General features: G+C 40.5%; 3 protein-coding genes across 3 annotated transcripts; 2 read left to right on the forward strand and 1 right to left on the reverse strand.

The window, feature by feature from the left end:
* Positions 1 to 482: 482 nt before the first annotated feature.
* ccdc77 (coiled-coil domain containing 77) lies at positions 483 to 5,791 on the forward strand. The gene is made up of 12 exons (XM_079685015.1): positions 483 to 600; positions 1,279 to 1,323; positions 1,630 to 1,816; positions 1,929 to 2,071; positions 2,398 to 2,494; positions 2,763 to 2,853; positions 2,956 to 3,044; positions 3,245 to 3,393; positions 3,550 to 3,811; positions 4,536 to 4,661; positions 4,768 to 4,920; positions 5,120 to 5,791. Exons 2-12 carry the CDS (start codon positions 1,289 to 1,291, stop codon positions 5,264 to 5,266), a joined length of 1,479 nt encoding a protein of 492 aa, XP_079541141.1. The 5' UTR covers positions 483 to 600; positions 1,279 to 1,288; the 3' UTR covers positions 5,267 to 5,791.
* Positions 5,792 to 6,104: 313 nt separating this feature from the next.
* Positions 6,105 to 13,858, forward strand: hdhd5 (haloacid dehalogenase like hydrolase domain containing 5). Its single transcript, XM_079681135.1, has 8 exons — positions 6,105 to 6,401; positions 7,507 to 7,722; positions 7,810 to 7,922; positions 10,509 to 10,602; positions 10,687 to 10,720; positions 10,829 to 11,003; positions 11,078 to 11,266; positions 12,497 to 13,858. Exons 1-8 carry the CDS (start codon positions 6,306 to 6,308, stop codon positions 12,903 to 12,905), a joined length of 1,326 nt encoding a protein of 441 aa, XP_079537261.1. The 5' UTR covers positions 6,105 to 6,305; the 3' UTR covers positions 12,906 to 13,858.
* On the reverse strand, positions 13,849 to 18,157 carry rab19 (RAB19, member RAS oncogene family). The gene is made up of 5 exons (XM_079681140.1): positions 17,989 to 18,157; positions 17,415 to 17,512; positions 16,689 to 16,877; positions 15,049 to 15,232; positions 13,849 to 14,548 (listed from the first exon to the last, which is right to left on the reverse strand). Exons 2-5 carry the CDS (start codon positions 17,463 to 17,465, stop codon positions 14,274 to 14,276), a joined length of 699 nt encoding a protein of 232 aa, XP_079537266.1. The 5' UTR covers positions 17,466 to 17,512; positions 17,989 to 18,157; the 3' UTR covers positions 13,849 to 14,273.
* Between the last annotated feature and the right edge of the window lie 116 nt (positions 18,158 to 18,273).

The following is an 18,273-nucleotide window of genomic DNA, read 5'->3' on the forward strand; positions in this document are numbered from 1 at the left end:
AATTCCACCAAGGTGAATATTTATTTATTTTTAAACGTGGCTTAGCTTCCTTTTAAGTAGATGTCACAGATTTGCATATTTCTTATTCTCCACGTTTCCATGTCAGCCTTTTAATTTGAAGGGATAAACGTTTATCTTCCGTGTTCTGCAAACTACAAGAGCTTTCCAGTGCATTGCATATACAGAATTAATGCAAACGCTGTTGTGTAACAGTGGAATTACTAAACTAAATGTATATGACCACATACAAAAATACCATCCATAAATTGCGCCAGTTCAATGTAATTATTGAAACTTTAAAACAATTTTCTTTACTTTTTTCGATATTACAGTAACTTCCTGATGAAAGGAACTTCATCCTCCATCCCTGGTTATCCCTTCTGTCTGTTTAAGTTTATTCCTACTTTTCATGTCGCTCCGCTCCACAGCTCAAACCCAGTACCCTGGCCTGCCGCTGGAGGACCAAATAACTCTAACTTCGCTGCAGTTTACCACGAAGAAGACGACGACGCATAAACTTCCGGGTTTCAAAATCCAGATGACAACAACCGGTGGCAACGAACCAACAGCACCGTTGAACGAAGACTTTTGAGACTGTCGGTAAGTTAAATGTAAAAGGATGCTAGCCAAAAACACCAGAAATAAGTTAAATGTAGCTTTGTTGTTGTGCTGTTATGTGCTTACTTTATTTTTGCTAAATCTAAAGTGTTTCCATCAATATACCTCACAAGGGATCGACACAACAACTTACTAGCTTTGCAAAAGGAAGTAACGTGCTTATTTGTTTTTGTCAAAGGTACAGTTACAACTTTAGTCTTATTTAGCTCGATTTGTGTTGAAATCTTCAACGTGAGTATACCGTTATTTCTAAAAGAGTAGTAGACTTTGCTTTTAAACGTCCCGCTCCCCCTGGCGCCCGACCAATGGAAACTCAGACATGCTGCACACTTCCCTTTATACAATATGTGTCTCATTTGACTTTTATATTTTACAAACTACACTTTATATGATCGTAATCCGACCACAACTCATGATAATGGGCATTTAAAAAGATGGCAATAAGCTGTTTATTTGCTGTCAATATTTCAGTATTCTCAGCATTGATTTCTCACAGTGGCTTTCTGGGCTGACATCTCTGTATTAACATTGTATATTCCAATCATCTGGCCTCTTGATACAGAATTATTTGCAGAAAATATGTAATTGTTAGACAGGTATAAACAGTATTTTTTACAGTATTGATGACAACCACTTTTTGTATTACACTACTGTTTTCAGTGTTATTGGGATGGGATCTCCAACAAAAGATGCAACACCACACAGGTAAGATCTTAAAGAAAAGAATGTGTGCAATAGAAATGTTGCTATGACACTGAGAGGGTCCATTGTCAGAAGATGTAATGCTTTAACTGTAATCTCCCTGAATGATGCTTAGTCTTATAATGTCCCCCCCACTGATACATCCCTAAATCTTATCCCACATGGATTAAGTCTCACTCCTTAAGAAGGTTTAAAGGCCTTTTTTCATTCCTTTTTTTTAATGCAGCATGTACTGTCACGCATGGGGCAAAATGTAACATTTTCTCATTTTTAAGATAATTCCGTAAAGTCTCTTTCTTGTTTCTACAGAACCAACCTTTGTACGCCTGGTCGAGAACCTGACTCCCCACTTCCCCCGATCCATGAGCGGCTGGCTTACCTGCGTCCCTCCAGGGAGCTGTTGGAGTTTTACAGACAGAAAATCGCCCAGTTTGACGGAGAGCACGAGGAGCTGCTGCAGATGCTGGAGAAGTACAAAGGCATCACAGAGGACCAGGTGAAACAAAGCTAGGAGTCATATGTGATTATAATTTGTTTGTATGTTTGGCATGCATGAGTATAATCGCCTGTTTTTACTGAACTTCTGTACGTCCTGGATTTCGTCTCAGCATAAACTACAGTGGGAAGTGCGACAGCGGGAGGGCGAGATTGCCGAGCTGCAGAACGCTCTGAGTGACATGCAGGTCTACCTTTTTCAAGAGAGAGAACAGTCTCTCCGGCTTTATGCGGAAAATGACAGACTAAAGATCAGGTGGGTGTACAGTTGATGATGAATCCAGTGGATATTTTGACCTGTATTAGCAGGAAATCACAGCTTTGATAATAACATGAATTAGGGCTGCTTTTAAATGTAGGTGTACCAGATCCATGTGGCTGCTATTATGCATGATTGTTCACTTAATGGTACTTCATATTTGTTTAAACAGTATAATAGTGTATGATTTTCTAACAGGCCCTTTGTGAAACCACCTGTGTGGTTGAGCCTTTAATATCTGCTTTTAGCATTGTATTGTCATTATTTTTTTCCCAAGCACTACTATTCAGTTATCTAACATTATTGACTGCTGTGCACTGCAGAGAGTTGGAGGACAGGAAGAAAATCCAGCACCTTCTTGCTCTGGTGGGTCCTGATACCGGGGAGATCACATATTTCCACCGGGAGCCTCCTCACAAGGTACATGTTTACTTTATCGTTGATCTGTCTCACAGCAGCCTGTGCAGTTTATCTCTTTTTATACATGCTAAATCGGCTGGCACACTTAAATGGAACTGGTGTTGTTCATGTGGCTCGAAATGTCTTGCTTTTTTTAATTACATAGTCTCATGTATTTTACAATACAATTACAACAAATAATTTGTATTACTTAAATATGACTCTATACAAGATAAAAAGGTAAACAGGTAATCAATGTTCTGAACACAGCTGTTCTGTTGTATATCAGGTAACCATCACACAGAGGAAGTCCGAGTCCAGCTTGGAGGAACATCTCAATCTCAGGCCAACAAAGTTAAGACCTGCTGCGACCAGGAAAGGTTTGAAAACATTTGGCAAATGTCTTTTGTACAATTAATTGTATTTAAATGTTAAATACAGACAGACTGTGACATTTTCATTCTATGTCTGTATTTTTTTAGAGAGCGGCAGGAGATTAAAATCTGCAGAAGGGACTAATGGAGAGAGCTTGGAACAATACAAGAACGATAACCAGACATTGTTACTACAGGTAGTTCTAGGTGTCTTTCTGATGCGGGTAATAGAATGAATGTGCTTTCAATTTTCATAAAGAGAGCTACACATCACTATTCAACATTAATAATTACAACAGAAATGTGAAAAGAGTGATGAGAACTTTTTTCCCTTCTCTGCCTCCATGGTTTTGGCGATGATTTGACCAAACTATATTTGTGTCGCTTGTGTTTTCAGGTGGAGGCCCTGCAGGCTCAGATGGAGGAGCAGACCCGTCTGGTTAGAGAGCAGGTGGAGTCTCTGATGGAGGATAGGCAGATTAAAACAGAGGAGGCACAGGCACAACGGCAGAAAGATCAGGAGCGGATATCAGCTCTGACTGACAAGTGGGTCTGCATTTATTTTGTTTATTCACGACTACTGTACTGTGTATTTTAGGAATGATGCTCTTTAAGCCTTTTTTTCTTTTTGTGAATCGTGAATCCTCTTTTGGATTTTTTTCTTTTTGTAAACACATTTTTCTTTGTTTGTTTACACCTCAGGCTCCAGCGTACCCAGAACCTGTTATATGAGAGCACCAGGGATTTTTTACAGCTAAAGTTTGACGCCCGGGCTCATGAGAAGAGCTGGATGTCAGAGAAGGACCGGCTGCTCAGGGAGCTGGACTCCAGCCACAACCGCCTGAGGAAGACCCCGTCTGCCGGCGCAGAGCTGGGCCCAAAGTGGCAGCCCAGCACCAGCACCGCCCTGGTCCCCCCTCGGCCTCAGCCTGAGTTGAAGCAGTCGCTCAAGGAGGAGCTGAAAGTAATATTTGTTTCGTTTTTTTTAACCTGAAAGCATAGCCAGAACTTAAAATATATCTGCTAACTTATCACTTCTGCAAACTCACCTCAATATTAATAATCCTTCCCTTTGACACCACACCGCTCCTCCGCTCCCTTCACTGGCTTCCAGTAACTGCTAGAATCCACTTCAAGACACTGGTACTTGCGTACCATGCTGTGAATGGATCTGGCCCTTCCTACATCCAGGACATGGTTAAACCGTACACCCCAGCACGTGCACTCCGCTCTGCATCAGCCAAACAGCTCGCTGCACCCGCACTGCGAGGGGGACCCAAGTTCCCGTCAGCAAAAACACGTGGGTTTGCTATCCTGGCTCCAAAATGGTGGAATGAGCTCCCCATTGAAATCAGGACAGCAGATAGCTTACACATCTTCCGACGCAAACTGAAAACTCATCTCTTTAGACTCCACTTCGAGCGATAGAATTACTAACAAAGCACTTATATACTAATAAAGGGCTGGCTTTCTAAATGCCAGTTGAGTAGCACTTGAAATGTTTGGCTCTATGAAACCTGATGTACTTATATGATTCTGTTTTCTTAAAGGTTGTATCTTCCTGGTCGAATGCACTTATTGTAAGTCGCTTTGGATAAAAGCGTCAGCTAAATGCAATGTAATGTAATTTGATGAAATATTAAGCTGTTTTTTCATTTAACTTGTTTTTTTTTAATCTATGTCCTCAGGCAATGCAGGAGGATGTGAAGCAGGCCCACCGTCTGGCAGAGATGTACAGAGGGCAGTGCATTACACTGGAGACAGAGCTGTCCCAGATCAGAGAAGAAGGGGATGTGGGCAGGGAAATATTTAAGGTACCATTCCTGTGCATATACAGATCTGATTTAATGTTCATATGTTATGCCATGTCCAAGTTTGTTGATACTGATGTTTGTTATTTTACCAAATGTTTTTGTGCAGGAGCGTTCAGACAAAATGGCCAAGCGTCTGCAGCTGATGACTCAGCGTTATGAAGCGCTGGAGAAGAGAAGGGCTATGGAGGTGGAGGGCTTCAAGACGGACCTGAAGCACCTCAGACAGAAGTTCAAAGATGTCGAAAAACAACTCCTCAAGGTGAAATTACTTGACCGATAATTTAACTTTTTCAACTAACCCCATTTTTTCACTTTGTCTTAACTGTTAAAGGGTTTTTTGGGTGATTTTTGTAACGCCAACAAGCATGTTTTGAGCTCTCTATTTAACCTTATATAGAACTTTATTATAGTTCAAATGCAAACTGTTAAACCTGATGTACATGCATCCTCTCTGGCAGGTTACTCTGAATGTTGGGCCCAACCAGGACTTAGCCATTCTGCATGAGGTACGTCAGACCAGCGGCAGGACGAAGAAGGTTCAGGGTGAGCTGATGGCGCTGAAGGCTAAGATCTACGGACTAGAAAACGAGCTGAGATTCAGTTGAGGACTGGACTGTGGTGTCTACTGTCTGCCTGTAGAAGATAATCAATGTGAAGTGTATCTAATTCATGTTTGTTTGTGCTACTGGGTTTATAGCTTACACTTAGAATTAATGTTATTTGTGTTTTGTACCCTGGACTAATAAAGATGTTTTGCTACAATGGTTTTAAATTAATGAACACCCATTTACAGAATGAAATGAACATGTCATATGGTGTCTAGTAAATACAGTGATTACTGATTATGTTACAACATTACTGGCAACAAATAAATAAAAAACGTTTTTTGGACTTAACTAACTTTGCCTAAGACAAGCATAAGTATAGACCTGTTATATAGACGGTCTGTGAAAAGTAAATTTTAACATGTTACCTGATCCACTTGGGGGTTCATTTGTAGGCGTTATTTAAGTACTAAGAAAATAAATTGTATATGTGCATTACCATGTATATTAATTCAAAACATAATGTGTAAGGTAATTTGCTGATAAATATATATTTTAAAAGGCTGACTAAATTAAGGCTGTTAACTTGAAAACAGCATTGTTTACAACCCATCTAAACTATAAAGGTTTTAAACATATGAAATGTTTACTAGCCTATGTAGTACTAACTAATTTGACCAACCACTTTACTCAAACTACACGGTATCATGACATGTTACAGAAAACATTATTTGCGTGTCAATGTCGAGAATTAATTATGCTATAATAATTTTAATTAGATTTGTGCGGTTAAGTTTCTATTATTAAGTCATTCAGTTTCATTTCTACAAAAACTCAGATCATAAACAACCTTGTCTTTCCGGTGGCTCTGCGCATGCGCATTCATTGTAATATACGTCACTGTATGGCAGCTACACTGACAGCATGAGCAGAACGCGCAGTTTAGTATTGACCCTCTCTGTCTGTTTGAGATACCATGACCCATTTCTTCCGTCCGAAGTAGATAGTTACTGTTAGCTCGGCTAAAGCTAGAAAATCTCTGCTCTCTTTTATTGTATGTTGTTTACCCACCGTCTTTTACACACAAGTGCCTGAAGATATGCAGAGAGTAAGGTGTTCGAAAACCGGTTTGCAGCTGCTGAAATCAGCCTGTGAGGGAGTAGCAAAACCTTCGACTTCAAGAAAATATAGCCATGTAAGTAGATGTTCTTTAAAAACTTTACTTAAATTAAGATAGAGGTTAATGAATACCAAATTAAGAAAAGTACCTTGTCAGCTTGTTTTTGTACTTATTTATTTTCTATTGCAATGTTAAAATGGAAAAACAACATGTCAAAGCTAACCCCATCACACACACACACACACACACACACACACGCACACACACACATTTTTACTATGGCACAAATTCAAACCTCAGTCATTACTATCTTATTCTCCTAGTTCACTCCTCAATCAGTTATATACAATAAAATGGTGGTGTGTAATTGATATACTCTGGGAACAAAGTCCTACCCAGTGCCCTGATCCTGAAGTAGCAGGGTTATAATTTATGACCCAGCCTGTAGTGATGAGAATTCTGGCACATTTTATTGAGCCGGGTCATTTGGCTTGGCACACCGAGAAGAGACGGCTCCCAAACGGCCCTTCATTTGACCACACATAACTTTTATAATTCAATCAAATTTGCTGTGGCCAATTGTTTTCATTGCATTTACAGACCCGTGTAACTCTCTGATACCACCCAATGAATGCACTGACTTGCTTGTAGAACCACGCTACACAAAGCAGATAGCAACATCTATAAAAACTTTAGCATAGACATTTTAAAAAAGGACAGCTACTGTATCGACATTTAAAAAAAAAAACAGCAGGTCTCTATTTCAGTATTAACAACAAAAAAAAAGACAGCAACAGCTGCCATCAAATCTTTGCAGAGCCTAAAAGATAATCATAAATAAAAAGTGAAAATAAATATATTGCAATGTTCAAAAGAGCAGCATCCAACCGTTTCTAATCATAAAAAAACACAATACAAATACATGTATTGCAATGTGCAAAACAGCAGCATCCAACAGTCTCTAATCCTTGGATATTACATGTCACTGCATGCATGCACGGAGCACCCGTAGCACGGAGATCATCATATCATTCCGTCTTGTATTACTTAACAAAAATAAATAAATAAAAATAACTCTTTGAGCCGGCTCGTTCGCGACCGACACATCACTATGTAGTATCACTGCTAATGAACAGCCCCATGTTTTCATGCTGCACATGCCCCCCCCTCTCTATCCCAGCTCCCTCCTCAGGGCGCCGGCTCCTTCGGGCTCCTCTTTGACATTGATGGGGTGCTGGTGCGGGGCAGGACCCCCATCCCTGCAGCCAAGCAGTGCTTCAAGAACCTGGTGGACCGCCATGGGAAATACAAGGTGCCTGTGGTGTTTGTCACCAACGCTGGGAACTCCATGAGGCAGGCTAAAGCAGAGCACCTGTCACATCTGCTTGAGGTGGAGGTAGCTGAAGACATAATTTCCCTTTTCCCTTTTTAGTCCTCAGCTTGCACTGTTTTGTTTTTCTCTGACATCCATATTATTTCGCAGGTGACTCCAGACCAGGTGATGCTGTCTCACAGTCCTTTGCGAATGTTCACCGATATCCATAAAATGCGGGTGCTGGTGTCGGGACAGGGTCCCATAGAGGAGGTCGCTCACAAGTATCCTGTGTTAAATCGGGAACTCTGCATTTGTGCACTTACCTCTTGAAATTGACCTATAAGAGAAGTGTGCATGTTCTGTTTATTCACTGTATTTTTGCTCGTGTTCCACGTTGTTATCAGTGTTTAATCTTTGTACCCTTTGTTCCCTTTGCTGCCTATTTGTCTCAGTGAGGCCCTTTCACAGATGTATTGCCTTTTGTCAAGTGTAGGTTCAATTCAATTCAATTCAATTCAAGTTTATTTATATAGCCCAAAATCACAAATCATATTTGTCTCAGAGGGCTTCACAAGTCAACAAACACAATTGGCAATGTAAAACAATGTAAAAACAACAAACGTATCTTACAAGATCAATGTGAAAATACGAATTTAGAAAGGAACATAACACAATGACACAAATACAGTTAGAGTACAATAAATACAATTCCATAAAACGAAGGGTCCATGAGGATGTATAAAAGGGGGTTTAAAACCAGTCTTAACTGTACGCTGTACTAAAGAGGAAAGTCTTTAACCTACTCTTAAATGTGTGGACACTGTCTGCCTCCCTAATCGACACTAGAAGTTGATTCCAGAGGAACAGGGCTTGGTAGCCGAAAGCTCTAGTACCTGACCTTTTTTTGTGGACTCTGGGAACCACCAACAGACCTGCACTCTGGGATCTTAATGCCCTAGAGGGGCAATAGGAGATTAAAAGATCCTGTAGGTAGGATGGTCCCTGACGATTTAGCGCTTTGTATGTGAATAAAAGTATTTTAAAATCCATCCTGGAATTAACTGGTAGCCAGTGCAATGCTGCTTAAACAGGAGTGATGTGGTCCATCTTTTTTGTTCCTGTTAAAACCTGTGCTGCAGCATTTTGTATGAATTGAAGGGTCTTTAATGATGAGTTTGGACAGCCTGATAAAAAGGAATTGCAATAATCCAGCCTGGAGGTGATAAAAGCATGGATTAGTGTTTCTGCATTGTTGTGATTTAGGATGTGCCTGATTTTTACAATATTCTGTAGATGGAAGTAGGCAGTCCTTGAACTTTGCTTTATATGGGATTTAAAAGACAAATCCTCGTCAAAAATAACACCAAGATTTTTTACCGTGGGTCTGGAGGTTAAGGTAATACAATTAGAAGAAATGATGTTGTTGGACAGTTTGTTCCGAAGGTGCCGGGGGTCAAGTATAATGACTTCTGTTTTGTCAGAGTTTAATAATAGAAAGTTGCTAGTCATCCATGTCTTTATGTCTTTGAGGCATTCTTGCAGTTTTACCAATGAAAATTGTACATCTGGTTTAATTGATAGATACAATTGTGTATCATCTGCATAACAATGAACATTGATGGAGTTATTTCTTATGATATTGCCCAATGGTAGTATATATATGATGAACAGGATGGGTCTAAGTACAAACCCTTGCGGTACTCCATGACTGACTGTAGTTTGTAATGAGGATTCATCGTTGACAGATACAAACTGAGACCGTTTTGATAGATATGACCTGAGCCAGCTTAGTGCAGTTCCCCTTATACCTATCAACAACTCTAATCTTTGGAGTAGTATGTTATGGTCAATAGTGTCAAAGGCAGCACTCAGATCTAACAGAACCAGGATAGAGGCAAGTCCATTATCAGATGCACAAAGCAGGTCATTTGTGACTTTAACCAGTGCTGTCTCTGTGCTATGATGTTTTCTAAACTGACTGGAATTTCTCAAACAAACAATTTGTATTTTAAAATGCACACAATTGTCAGGCCACTGCTTTCTCGAGGATTTTTGAGAGGAAGGGAATTGATATTGGCCTGTAGTTGGCCATAACCTCAGGATCAAGGTCTTTTTTTTTTCATAATAATAATAGGTTTAATTACAGCTACTTTAAATGACTGTGGAAAATAGCCTGAAAGTAAAGATATAATCATCATATTTAATACAGGTGTATTAATTAGGGGTGCAATTTCCTTGAACAGCTTTGATGGAACAGGGTCTAAGATACAGGTAGATGCTGTTAGAGGATGAAATAATTTAATTTAGTTGGTTTTGGTCTATAGGAGAGAAGCACTCTAAGTATATGTCCGGTGTTAAAGGTGATTCAGTGCTGGCTAAGGGTAGGTGGTGGTTTATTTTTTCCCTGAGAGTTATAATTGTATCATTAAAGAAGTTCATAAAGTCATTACTACTGATGGATGTAGGAATAGAAGACTCAATGGAACTGTGACTCTCGGTCAGCCTGGCTACTGTTCTAAAAAGAAACCTGGCATTTTTTTTTTTTCTTCTATTAGGGAGGAATAATAAGCTGCTCTGGCAGTGCGTAGTGCCTTCTTATATTTTTTAAGGTTTTCAAGCCAGAGTAACCGAAATTCTTCATGCTTGGTGGAGCGCCATTTCCTTTCAAGTTGCCTTGTCCTCTGCTTTATTATGCGTGTTTCATTGTTATGGTTGTCATTCATTTAAGTCAATCTATGGATTTCCCTTCAAGTCTTAGAAAAAGCCAGTTCTTAAGGCCTTCTTAGTGTATTGATAAATACCGTAAGTAAGTCAAGTGGGTTTACTGCAACTCTTGCTCATCTGTGTTTGACTTTAACCCACTTCAGCCTGGGCTTTCAGGATGTTGTTACCATAGATATGCTCAGGGATGCATATCCTCTTCTAGATGTCGTAGATCACAACAGAAGGCCCAAGGACAAGGTAAGTAGTATTAATAGTCAAGCCTGTTGATGTTCAGTTACAGATTAGTGTGACATTTTAACAATTGTGTATCATATTTTACAGATTCCCCCCACAAAAGGCTTACGACCAATAGACGGTAAGTTTTAGCCTTAAGTGTGATTCTTAAGCATTGATTAACAATTCCTAACAAACTCAGGAATGGTTGTCTTATGTTTCTCCCTTCTTCATCTGTGTGTTCCTACAGCTGTCATCCTATTTGGTGAGCCAATCAGATGGGAGACCAACCTCCAGCTTATTGTTGATGTCCTCCTGTCTAACGGGAACCCAGACAATGTTTGGAACGCGGCGCGGTACCCTCACATCCCACTCCTGGCCTGTAACATGGACCTGCTGTGGATGGCCGAGGCGAAGAGTCCCAGGTACAGTATGTGTAAAAAATACACACTGAAACAGTATTAAGGGTGTTATTATACTGAATGTCCCTGTGTCATAGGTTTGGTCACGGTATGTTCCTGGTGTGCTTAGAGAGCATGTACAAGAAGGTCACAGGCTTTGATCTGAAGTACGAGGCTCTGATCGGTAAACCCAGCGTGGTGACGTATAACTACGCCGAGCTGCTGATCAGAGAGCAGGCCAAGAGGCTGGGCTGGACCACGCCTGTGAAGCGGCTGTATGCTATAGGGTGAGTTGCTCAGTCGGCTCATGACCTTAGACCCACATTTGTCCTTAAAGCGATAGTTCAAACTGTTTAAAGTGGAGTAGTTTGAGTTTGTCCATAGGGAAGCAATACACTGCTGAGTACAGGGCTGGCAGGAAAATGTATATTATAATGAATATCAGCTTAAGTGTATGCCATGACTGATTTTAAATGCCATTTTCTTAATGTCTTTCATTTTTTGTAAAGCACTTTGAATTGCCTGGTGTTGAAAAGTGCTATATAAATAAACTTTGCCTTGCCATATTTAGAATATTTACTTTGCGGAGAGAGCCCTTTCCTACAGGGAACTGAAGCTGAATCAGAATCAGAATACCTTTATTAGTCCCACAGAGGGGAAATGTACATAGTTCTAGCAGAAAAAGAGCCACAGACAGCTTAATGTTACATATGTTACATGCATTAAAGTACTAAGTTATGATATAATACAAAATATAATAAAAGAACATTTAAAAAAAGTTACATCATTTTCAAAATACACATCTTGTAACAGTTCTTAGGATTTAGCAGGCAGGTATATATTACACAGTTATTAACGGCATATATACATATATATATATATATATATATATATATATATATATATATATATATATATATATATATTGCGCATATAGCACATAGTTGGATGAGTATTATATAGATAGATAGTATATATATACACAATTTACAAAATACACATCTTGTAACAGTTCTAAGGATTTTAGCAGCCAGGTGTATATATTACAGTTATTAACGGCATATATATATATTGCACATATAGCACATATTAAACGTAGTTGGTTATATTCATGAACAGTCATTTTACTCTTTATATGGAGTTGGTGGTCTCATACTGCCTTAATTGGTTTGTTTTTCAGTTATTGTGTAACTTGTGTTTTTCTATCCTGTCTTTAAAATGGTGGAACCAGCTCCCCATTGTAGCAGGAGAGCAGACAGTCAACACATCGTATGTCTCAGACTGCACCTTGGCCTATAACATCTATCAAAGAATATTTATAACTATATATACAACTCTTCTCATTTCTGTATGTCGCACTATTTGAAGCATATGTACTTGCAGGACTCTTGCTGTTCTGAATTTGCCCTCATGTAGATAAAAGCATCAGCAAAATTAAAATCTGAAGGGTTGGCTCTGATTCACCAAAGTCAAGTAAGAGCTCCTTTTAATGTGTTGCCACTTCATCTTTTTAACAGTGATAACCTCATGTCAGACATATACGGCGCCAACCTCTACGACCACTACCTTCAGGCTTACCAGCGCACCAAGGCCCAGATGCAGGCCAGGAGTGGGGGAGGAGGCTCAGAAACTGTTGAAGACGCCCTGAAAATGACCTCAGCAGAACTGGGCGGAGCGTCAGGTGTGCACAGGACAGAGGGGGACCTCCCTGAGGGCTGCAGCTCCATCCTGGTGTGCACAGGAGTGTACAGCAGAGAGGAGGGGCTGCCCTCGGACCCTGCCCACGCCGTGAAGGATCAGCCCACCTTCCACGGCCACAGGGACTTCCGCTTCGACCCCAGCCTCACGGAGCCGACCTTCCTGGTGGAGGATGTGAAGGAGGCGGTGGAGCTGGTGTTCCAGCAGGAAGGCTGGCCTTTGGAGTAGGATGAGCGGCTTCATCAATAACAGCCGTCCAGAAAACAACTGTAACCATCCTAAACCGGTAGCTGCACCATCTATAAGAGTTGTTTTGTTACTAACATCCGTCCCTAATCCTGACTGGGGATATGAAGCTGTTTCAGTGGCTTGTTTTTACAGATTTTTATAAAGTGCCGTAGAATTAAATGCAAACAGCAACAGTATGCAATCCTTTTTAAGTTGGTCATGTTTGATAGTGTGTCACAGACTGCTACAGTATTTATATTGCACAACACATCCACAAACACACACAATTGCCCTACCTACTACTACTACTACTACTACTACTGTATATGTCAATTGATCAAGTAGAAAGTGTCCATTCTTGCCTTTTTTACGCAGCTTTCTCTTTTTATAAAACGCACATGGATTTTAAGGAAGTCTAGGTTTTGAGTTACTCAACTGACATTTATAGAGTACTGTAAGTTCATGTATGATTGTTAAAACATATTTACACGTTTACCTGGATAACATTCAGAATAATCCAGAAAGACCTTATCTTGCCTTTCCAAAATATACCTAGACCATTTCTGCAGTTTGTTTTTACTGCTATCATATTTCAGCTTGATTTGTTTTTGCATGTGGAACCACTAATGGTGATAAGATTAAGTTGGTTTCAGTTTAGCACCTCATACATTTTAAGTTATGTCCAGAGCAATGTCATTTTATTTTAGTTTTTTTGGGGGGTATTTTTTTAATTTATACACAATATCACAGTTTCAAAAGAATGTGCTTTTTTGTCGTCGGATGGTTAAAGTCTAAGGGAAATACCGGTAGTTTGACATGTTAATTGAAATGTCAGAAATACAATATTTTTGTTGAAGATTAATAAAGTATTTACATTAAAGTACTACTGAAAATTAGACAGGTTTGTTATATCTGTAATAATATAACATATTATAATAAAGTGTATTATTAAATTGAGTCTTTATTCAACTTTATTCTACAGTGATAATTAAGTAGAATCTGCAGGCTACCTACTGGGTACAACTGTGAAGCACTGGTAATGTACTGAAAAAGCCATATTGAATAAATAACAATTAAAAGGATGAAAGACACAAAATGTTGCTTGTCAAGTCAAAAATTCTGTGTACTGTAGTGCAGTTTTAGTACAGTCCTCCAGCTGAGGTGTGAAATCCTCTTAACTTATCCTCTGAATATACAAAACATGTTCGATTAGCAGCCGCCATTTAAAACCTGTTACTTATTCAACAAAGTGCATAAATATTCAATTTCAAAATATATACAACACTTTCACACACATACACAATGCAACATGTAGTTTCTTCTAAATTGTCAACCCTATTTTCCAAACAAAAAGCAGTTGCAGTCCGCTCAGCAGCCACACTTCCTGTCTGAAGACTCGGAGCCGTTGACCGAGTGGGAGCTGTTACTCAGCATGAATTGAGGCGAGTCTTGGGGTATCTCGTCTGTGACGGTCATGCCGTTGCGTGCCAGCAGCTCCCGGGCCATGAGGATGAAGGCTGCCTCCACGTTCTGGGCCTCCTTGGCAGAGGTTTCTAGGGCAGCCAACACGCTGTTGTTTTCTGCCAGAGTGCACGCCTCCTCGAACAAAACCTGCCTCTGAGCTTCAAGGTCGGACTTATTACCTGCAGGGATTAGCAGAGCAGGCAATCAGAAAGAACACAAATAACAGCTTTATTATCAATTTAACACGGTCAGGAAAATAGCAGACTTTTTTATGAGATTCCAGTGTAATGTGTTAATATCTTCTCCGACACTAAACACAAAAAATACTGAGTTAACTGCCCTAAATGAAAAAGGAAAACATAACATCCTCAGATTGTAGGAGATGGAACTAGAAGAACACTTATTCTTGAACAAATCGTATTGATTCATAATCTTTCAATTTGCAAACCATGTAATCTAATGATTGTTTATCAACACAAAAGACCAACAATCCAAAACCCTAAATATTCTGTTTACAACTGTTTGAAAGCTGAAACCAGAGAAAGAATGGATTCATTGGTTGATCAATCAAAGTCACAAAGAAAAAACAGTTTACCAGCAATGTATTGTCCTGAAGTCTAGGAATATGTTGAAGAGTTTACAGGCATACATAAAACCAATTTATTTTCAATCTACTTACCAATGAGGATCAGCACCACTCCGGCAGCTCCAAACTGCTCCACCTCTCTGATCCAGAGGGGAACAGAGTCAAACGTGGAGCGGCGTGTGATGTCATAGGCCACCATCGCCCCGTGGGCACTGCGGTAGTAACTCTGAGTTATGGTGCGGAAACGCTCCTGACCTGCTGTGTCCCATATCTGAATCTGCAATAACAACCCCAAAACATCCAATATCACTGACATACAGGGGCGGACTGGCCATTGGGAATACCGGGAGTTTCCCCGGTGGGCCGGTGCTGTGTGTGGGCAGCGGCTGTACGGCTGTACCCGTAGGATAGAAAAGGGGGAAGTGACATCTGACTCAGAGGTCGCGCGGCTGTGGAGAACGTGTTGCCCACATTCTGTTACTGAGTTTAGGCGAGTTAGCTAGCAGATTTATTGTTTTGGGTGCAGTCACTTTTGCCTCCACTTGCTGTTCAAATAAATGTTGAAAGAAAAAGTAAATCTGTTTACAGTTCTGTTTTATATGGGTGTTGAAAAAGAAGAAGAATTGGGAGGGATGAAACCCTCTTTAATGGTCACACATGCAGAGCACACAGCACACACAGTTAAATGTGTTCTCTGCTTTTAACCCTAGTACCAGGAGTCTAGTACTAGGAGGCAGCTATTGTACAGCGCCCGGGGAGCAATGGGAGTGAAGGGGGAAGGGGGATGTCCGGTGCCTTGCTCAAGGGCACCACGGCAGTGCAGGAGGTGAACTGGGACCTCTCCAAGTAGAAGTCCACACTCTAAATGTAGGTCTGGTCGGGGACTTGAACCGGCGACCCTACGGCTCACAGTCCAAGCCCCTACTGACTGCCATAGATTTAGTCCCTAATTTTGCTCTCAAAGTGCACCAGATTGATGCATTTAACTTCAACATTTAAAGCTCCGGACCCCCCTAGAGGAGGTGAGGTCCACCACCTGCCCACACCCCCTGTTAAATTGTCTCACCCACATTGAGGATGCTTCCTACGCCCATGTTTTATTCCATGTATCAAGTCAGGCAAATTGGGTCAAAATGTTATTGTATCAATGATCTGTTAACATTAAAATCACTAAATAAATGCTGTAACTATTTTGCTCTAGGCAACTCAAGGGCTCAGGTAATGTGATTACTATATGAATAATTGTCCAAAATAACATAAAATGCATAGGGTTTTTTGTTAAGTACCATACTTTCGTCGCTGGCCGGCCGATACATGCCGTGCATTAAGTGGGCCTGTCTGTCAATTAATCCCCGGCCACTTTTTCCTCCCAGTCCGCCCCTGCTGACATAGTTACAAAACGTGTCTATGAACATGAGTTAGTCAGATGTGCTGTTAGAGACTCTGAAAGCAATCCGTCCTTTTTTTTAATTACTTTGCCTGTGTGTTGACTAACCCTAACTAATAAGCATAATGAGACAAGCAAGCAGTTGACAAAAGAACACACCCAGAAAGCTAACACACAGGCCGTTCTTAGGGAACATTAAGGCACTCCTCTTTCTCTTAAGGAGAAACAAATACTGATCAAGCAAAGGGAGTATTTACTTTAAGACAAGAGTAAGTACACACACATCTTATATATTCATATTTCTGTTAAATATGTTAAGTTATACCCAAATTGTGTTGTCACATACCTTGACCTTCTTGCCATCGATGTCCAGGGTGCGAACAGTAAAGTCCACCCCGATGGTGTTCTGCTGCTTTCCAATGAAAATGCCAGACTTGAAGCTCTGGACCACACAGGTCTTCCCCACGTCTGAGTCCCCAACCAGGATGATTTTGAAAAGAAAGTCGAAAGAGTCCTCAATCTCTGGCCCTGCAGACTGCATGGTGAAGGGAGGAATATGTTCACAATAAACCCACTGAGGCTGAAACACAGGATTATGTGCCTCTATGTAAAAGAACTGGCTCAAGTTGTGTCAATAGAAAACTGGCACTATTTACAGGCACATCCTAGTCATAAAAAGAGGAAAATCAGGTTTATATCAGCTGTAGTTGAACAGTCAATGTGTTTCCAGCTGAAAAATGTGTGATCTGCAGGTAAAGAGCCAGTCAGAGATCAAAATAAATCACTATAGATGATGAAAAATCCCAGTTTTTATCCAACATTGCGTTTTCTGTCATGTTAAACCTCATTCACCAACTCTATCCAGCTCCAAAATCAACTTGATTATCCCATAGCAGAGGATTAAAGTTCCCTTTTTGCCATCCAAAAGTTGTTATTCATCCTGCGCTTGTTTCCATGTCTTTGCTACGCGACACATTCTTAAAGTCTTGAAGAACAGTCTGCCCTGCTGCCCTTTAGACTGTCACTGTTTCTGCCTTCCACTTCAATTCTGACACATAGACCCGCCTCCTACCTGTCTTGGTAGGTGTGACCTCCAACTGCCAGCCCACCTGCACCACTGCATCTTGGGATATGGGTTTTCTTTTCACGCTCTGTAATAGGACGCAATACCTGAAAGAGGCAAAAATAAAGTTAAGTGACCTGAAATATTGTTCATTACAAAAAGTACTGGTTAAGCATAAATAGATTTTAGATGGATTTAAAAATATTGAGATCTAGTTGGATTTGTTACAAACTAGTTATGACATATAGTTTAGAGTAAAAGTTACACAGACTACAAAGTGCTGGCTCAGTGTGCAAATACCCCAAAGCAAACAGCTTAAACTACTTCTGAAACTTAACGTAATGTAAAAACTTGACCTTCGTCTTAACAGCTGTCCTTTGGACCACAGAAAGTTTTTGTACCTTTAAAATCGCCTAAACTATGAGCCCCCCGGCTGACTGCTGTCAACTAACACATTCCACAGCACTCCACTATAGAGAGAGCTAAGCGTAGCACGAGCAGGAACAAAACACCACAGGCACTTAGAAATGATGTATTTAAAGACAGGATTATCTAACTAAAAGTGTAATTGAAATGTTTTTACCTCAGGCTGCACACATTGGTATCACAGTGAGATGTTAACACAGAATGAGCATTCAGCTCTGAATCAGTCTCTCTCTCTCTCTCTCCACCCCCTCTCTTGTTCTGTCGTCATCTCAGCCCACAGAAGAACAAGGCACAGCTGGACACAGGACAATGTGTGAGTGTGAGGGGCACTTGACCGAGCTGGGTCTATCTTTGGCTGTGACCACCAGCCACCTCCTTTCCGTAGTGTGGTTGATGCCTGATTAGATGCAATGAATGTGGTTTTGTTGACCATTTCGTGATG

Source organism: Notothenia rossii (assembly GCF_949606895.1).
Source record: "Notothenia rossii genome assembly, chromosome: 5".
NCBI classification, from domain to species: Eukaryota; Metazoa; Chordata; class Actinopteri; order Perciformes; family Nototheniidae; genus Notothenia; species Notothenia rossii.